The sequence below is a fragment of the Hyaena hyaena genome, unplaced genomic scaffold (assembly GCF_003009895.1).
Source record: "Hyaena hyaena isolate Hyena2069 unplaced genomic scaffold, ASM300989v1 scaffold_4, whole genome shotgun sequence".
NCBI lineage: Eukaryota > Metazoa > Chordata > Mammalia > Carnivora > Hyaenidae > Hyaena > Hyaena hyaena.
Genome location: NW_024080636.1, coordinates 7811732 through 7817731, shown reverse-complemented (window position 1 = coordinate 7817731; position 6000 = coordinate 7811732). Strand labels below are relative to the sequence as shown.

At 67.0% G+C, this 6000-nt stretch overlaps 1 protein-coding gene across 2 annotated transcripts in view; it reads right to left on the bottom strand.

Annotated features, from left to right (window-relative positions):
• Window positions 1–1856: 1856 nt before the first annotated feature.
• TAFA5 (TAFA chemokine like family member 5) overlaps window positions 1857–6000 on the bottom strand; it is a 174670-nt gene continuing 170526 nt past the window's right edge. For both annotated transcript variants that reach the window (XM_039235238.1, XM_039235248.1), the window contains exon 4: window positions 1857–3669. In XM_039235238.1, coding sequence (XP_039091169.1) covers window positions 3661–3669 — 9 coding nt within the window. In that variant the 3' untranslated portion in view covers window positions 1857–3660. The remainder of the gene's footprint in view (window positions 3670–6000) is intronic.

The window sequence follows — 6000 nt, the reverse complement described above, 5'->3', positions numbered from 1 at the left end:
CACACGCGCCACCGAGGCGGGACGTCCCTCCCTGCCCCCGGGACACGGAGCTTGCCCACGGTTGGCCCCAACCCGGCCCAGGAGCCAGCCGGGGACAGGGGGGTGTCAGGGTGGCCATGGTCCAACCGTGGAGCCTCACCTGATCCCGGCAGGCGGGCAGCTGTGCGCTCCGCTCGCCTGCAGCCCAGGCGCATGTCGCCCCGGTAAGAGGCTGCAGGACGGGGTTCGGCGAGACGGGCGGCGGCGGGCCAGTGGGGGCGCCAGTCCTGCCATTCAGAGATGGCCCGTGTGCGCGCTTCCCTTTATCCTTAGGAACGCGCAGTGAGCGCTGCACGATTCTCCGGATCCCGCCAACGGGGAAACCAAGGCAGAGAGGAGGTGTGACCTGCTTACCCCACGCAGCTGCGTCACGGCCTCTCCTGAGGCCCCACCGCCGACGCTCAGACAAGCCGCCCTGGCGGGGCTGGGGAGTGGCCGGCGTGCGTGCAGAGGGCTGTCCGCGGCCTCCCTCCTGCGGCAGCCTCCGCGCCCCTCGCCACCTCCACTCACAGCCCGGCAGGGATGGGGCAGCACGGCTGCAGCGCTCACTGCGCAGACCACGCGTGGCCGTCCCCACGGCAGGGAGGTGGGCCTCACGCATCTTGCTCGCGCTTTGGGGCTTTGGAGCCAGAGAGGCCCTTTCGCAGCCTGGAAGCCGGCAGCTGTGATGACTGGGCCGGTTCTCGGTGAGGAAACTGAGGCCAGACAGCTCACGTCAGCCAAGGGCAGGCCAGCCAGAGAGAGCGGAGGAGATGGGCTACTTCCGCGTGGACACCTTTCCCGCCAGGCCGGTGCTCCCGGGTCTCCTCCGATCACAGGGCCGGGTGAAGCCTCCCCGGAGCCCTGGCACCAGGTGCACTGGCTTGCGGTATGAGGGCAGGTCCACGTTTACTTGAGTGTCAGGCTCCGAGAGGCCGGACTGTTTGTTACCGAGACATGACCCAGCCCGTACTGACTGATACTGGTTCTCTGGAGACGACCATCCTTATTCTTACGAGCCCTCGTGGCCGCGAAGCGTCTCGATCCTTTCCTCCAGCTTCCTGGTTTGGGGATCTCCCTGCCACGTTCCCAGGAGACACTGGGACAGACTGCGTGGGGGAGGGGCTCTCGGGCGGTGAGCCTCCGGGAGCTCCTGCTTGAGCCGCGTTTCCTCCCTGCCCACTCCTGAGCCCACACTGCCCAGTCCTGTGCCTTCCGGCTGATCCTTCCTCAGCTTGGACAGAGGAAGACGTGGGGACCCTGTCCTGCCCTGTTTGTGCCCGGAATGCAGAACCCCAGGCTTCTCCCCCACCCCACCCCACCGCCCGGCGGTGCCAGTGGCCGCTGCTGGGCCTGCATTCTGCCCCCTTTCCTCCCCGCCAGGTCTAGCCCTGCTCTGTGCTCCCCACTGCAACGGCCCCCCAGGCCAGGGAGGTCTCCTTACAGTCACGCTCACACTGCAGACAGCCCCCAGCTGAGCCACCAGCCGCGCTGCCCGGGGCTCCTGTCTGAGAGCAGCTGGGAAAGGGCAGGCGGGGCTTCCTGGCATCAGGGAGGACTCCGGGCAGCTCAGGAACGTTCTCAGCGCCGAAGACCAGTCTGCAGGTCTGAGCGGATTTCTCTGGAAAGGGGGTCCCTTGGACATTGGCCTGCTGTGGGGGCTCTGTTCCTCTGTGTGCAGGACCTGACCTCTCCGGGGGGGGCTATGCACACAGGGTGACGGAGGCCCCCGAGTAGCTGCTGCGGGGGGGCCGGGCTCAGGCCCCGCCAGGAGGTCCCCGTCACCAGGCACCTGCTGCTGCCCCTCCCAGGACACCACGGCCAGCAAACAAAAGCCATGCTTACCAAAGGAGCTTTTCTTTATTTTCATAATTTAGCTGAATCAACACAAAATCGAATACTGTAAAACAAGAGGGAAAAAAAACCGCTGTAACGTCTTAAACCTCCAGTCTCTGCCTTTGAAGGGGTCTACACTGGCTGTGGGAGGAAATGGGAGCCGGGCAGCGGCAGGGAGGTGGGCGGTGAGAAGGCGGGACCCTCCGCGGTGCCCCCTCTGCTCTGGCCAGAAACCGAGGCCCGGCCGCGTCCTTCCCTCCAGACACGCGAACCTCTAAGTGTGTCGTGACCGAAAGGTAAACTCAATGCTCATGGACGTCGAAACGGGTCTGAAATGAAACGGATCTCTGCTATCTGTAGTCTATGGGTTGCCGAACAGCTTCTCTATATATATGTTTTTACTTTTTCTTCTTTTAATTTTTTTTAGTAGCATAGAACTAGCATAGTACACCTGTTAATTGGACTGTCAGGTAGTATAGTTCAGCGGAAACTCAGGAGAACGGAGGAGCCCGGCGGACGACGGCCGGGGACCCAGGGGCGCGGCCGCCCCCGCCCACTGGGCCTGGCGACCTGGCGCGGCAGCGAGGGCGCGGGCGGGTGGGGGGGTGGGGTGCCGGCATCCCTTGGCGCGGTGGCCCCGGCGTCTGCTCGGTCTGGCAGGCGGGGCGCGGCCTGGGGGCGGGCTCGGCTGCAGAGCCCCCTCCTGACCGGCCATGTCGGGGGGGGGGGGCGCGGGCGACAAGGGACATGTGACCGTCAGAAGAGGCGTGCCCGACGAGTCGCGCACCCTGCGCTCACGGAGACGCTGCAGGGGCGCCTGGGCCACCCGGCTCCCACAACGTGGGCGCGTCCTTGGCCACCGTCCCCAGAGTCCTGCCCCCGCGCCCTGCGCCCCGGGGGCCCCCGAGACAGTGGCGCTCCGCCCCCTTGGGTCGGCCAGGGTTACCACCTTCACTGTGAAATAGGATTTTCTACAAATATACAGCATATAAAAACTGTTAAATATATAACTTTAGGCTTTGCAAAATACATTTAATGATCTCTTTCAAACAAGTGTTACTTGAGTTTTCTTTAATTTGCTTTCTGGAGCTAAATGGTGTGTGGGAGGAGACAGCGGCCACGAGAGACCCAACATGCTCTTGGCGAATACTGGGTACCCCACTACCAGAGATGAGCTGGAGAGAGGCGTGTGTAACTGGTTAAAACGGAAGGTGATTTTAGTCGGTCAGGTCCGTCTACGCGCAGAGGAGCGGGGCGCGCAACGCGGTCCATGCGCCCGCGGGGTCCGCGTGGGGGCATCGCCGGCCCGGCCCTCTCAGGGCGCCCCGCAGGGTCCGTGGGGCGGACGCCTCCGCCAGGGCCGCCCTCCGGGCCCCGCCGGGGCCGCCGGCATGTCTCTGCCCGCGTGTCCCCGAGTCGAGCCCAGGGACTCTGACAGCGAGGGCGAGTGCACGTTAAAATAGATTTGCTCTTTGGTCTATTGAGTATATACTGAAAGGGTAAGAAAATAAAAGCGATTCGGACAGTCTGGGGCGCAAGGAGAAGCCAGTCCTGTCCCGGGCCCGGCGCTGCCCTTCCTCCCGCGCTGGCCCTGCGTCCCCGCCGTGTGCCGGGCCGGGCTCCTCGCTGCGGTGCTCGCTCAGCTCGGCGCCGGGGAAGCGGGCTGTCCTTGGCCGGCTGCAGAGACGGAGGGTGGGCGGATGGCAGAGAGCCGGTGACGGCCCCGGCAGGCAGAGGACCGTGGCCGAGGTGTGGACGCTCCAGGGAGCCGAGGCCGCTCCCGGGGCCCCTCTGGGGCTGCGTTTGTCAGGAGACCTGAGGAACAGAGAGGAGACAGCGTCAGCCCTGCGGACACCAAGGGTCCTGGTCGGGAATGAACGGGCCCCGGACACGCCCCCCCAGGCCGGCCTCGGGGGTGCAGTGCACATCACAGACCCCTGTCCTTGTCCCTCTTCTGGCTCAGGCCAGCACCCTTTCTCGAGGACATAACACCAGACTTCGGTCGACGCCTGCCACAGGGGGCCTCTCGGGGAGGCACCATCCTTCCTCTGTGTTCCTGGTGGGGACCCCACCCCGCGCTGGGCATGGCCGGTGCCCTGAGCACTGCTGGCCAAGGGCACGGCCTGCGCTGGGCAGCAGTTTGGCCCTGAGCCCCAGCCGCCTGTTTCCCCAACACTGACTGGCACCGCGCCACGTATACAGCAGGTGCTGCCTAACTGCATGGTGACAAGTGGCGGAAACGGAAGTGTCACAGGGCCGTGGAGCCCCTGGGAGGCCAGAGGTGGGGTGGGATGCACGCCCCTAACCCTAACCCTGACCCTGATTCCCGGTCAGGCTGGACACGCTCACGGCCACAAAGCGTGAAATGATGGTCTCAAGACAGGGCTCTGGGGCGGGGAAAGTGCCACCCTTAAAGCAACGGAGGCAGAAAAGTGGGGGGCGTGACGGCCTCCACAGACCACCGCAGCCTCGTGCCACAGGACCCCGACCAGCAGCCTGCGTCCCACGTCCCCACAAGGGTCCTGTCTCCCTGTCCCCTAAGGGGGTCCCGGTCCCAGGCAGGGACCCTGGGGCTCGGGTCAGGTGCTCAGGGGCTGCCCGACCCAGGGCAGCCTCCCCGCGGGGCCCCCGGTCAGGGGACGGGGGGTGTCACGTGGCCCAGATGATGGGACACAGCAGAGTGATGGCGGGGGGGCCGGGGGGGGCGGAGGCCGTCAGAAATCCCACTCAGCCTCCTCTCTCCACACAGAGGCAGCCCCTGCCCCCACGCTGCCCGGGCACCCGGCCCGGTGCCACTCCACCCTGCCCGCCCCGCACGCCCCTGCCCCACCCCTGCTGGCCTCGCCACGGCCTCTTAGCTTGTCCCTCAAACTCTCGGTCCCACCAGGCTGGGCACGAGCAGTCCTCGCTCACGGGGACCCTCTCCCCGGCTCCCCCTGCAGAGACCACCCTGATGGGGCCACCTGGAGTCGGCCCTGCCCCCGCTGCCCATGCACCGGGCGTGGTGGGGCGTCCTCAGGCCGGCACGGGGCGGGCTCCAGTCATGCCCCACCTGTCCCCCTGAGGACCCGGAGGCAGGGAGCTGCCTGGGACATAGCAGGCTGTCCCTGTCACCCTCGGGTCCCCACGCACACTGAACACGAGAGCCGCTCACGGCACCCAGATCACCCGCAGCGACCCCGTTCTCCACCTGAGGCCGGGGCTCACCTGGGAAACCACAGATCAAAGGGCAGACGGTGGTCTCAGGAGCCAGGTCTCTGCCGCCCAGCTGCCCTGCTCCAGGCTGGTCGCCTGATCCCGGGCATTTGGGGACCACATGACAGCGCCGCCCACCGCCAGCAGGAAGTATGGCCTCCCAGAAGCCCCTGCCCCTCGCTCGGTCTCTCATTAACCAGGATTACAGGAAACGCTGCCGGTGGCCTCCAGCGCTTCCAACATCCAGGTGCTGGCTCGGAAGAGTCCAGGACTCCGGAACCCGTGCGCCACCCGATGCCCCAGGCTGTCCTGCCCGGCCCGGCCCCGCGACACCCCTCCAGCCCCGCAGGTGGAAGGGCGGGCTTGGTCGCCTGGAGAGAGCGCCCCGGAGGGCGGCGGGTGTCAGTCCCGCCCCAGGTGAGGCCGCGTCTGACCTGGGCTGGGCACCGCTTCGCCGTCCCGGCCTCCCACCAACACCTCTCGGCCCCCTTGGGTCCCCCCAGCCCCGCCCCCGATGATGCATCCCTCCCGTCCAGCTTCGCTGCAGGAGGTGCCCGAGGCCGGCACGTGAGCCGCGGGGCTCCATGCAGGACCCCAGAGCACAGCCTGCGGCCAAGCGCGAGGCCGGCTGTGAGCGGGTGTGAGGCCGGCCTGGCCCTTGCGCGGCTGGGGCCCATGTCCTCCGTGAGACGGGACCCAGGCTGCAAGGGGATTCGCCCCGCCCGGCTGGCGGGGCGTGTGAAGGATCCTGGGGCTGGACCTAGAGCACTGGCCCGGGTGCAGAGGGAGGTGTGGGGGGGAGCCCGTGGGCACGAGTGCGGGGGAGCCGGGGTGGTGTCTGGAACCTCCCTGCCCGCCCTGCCCCCCCCCCCCACCTGGGGCCCCGCGGCTCCTGCTCCCAGCACTTTGCAGACCAAAGCCTGTCCTGTGTCCCCACACGTCTGTCTGTCT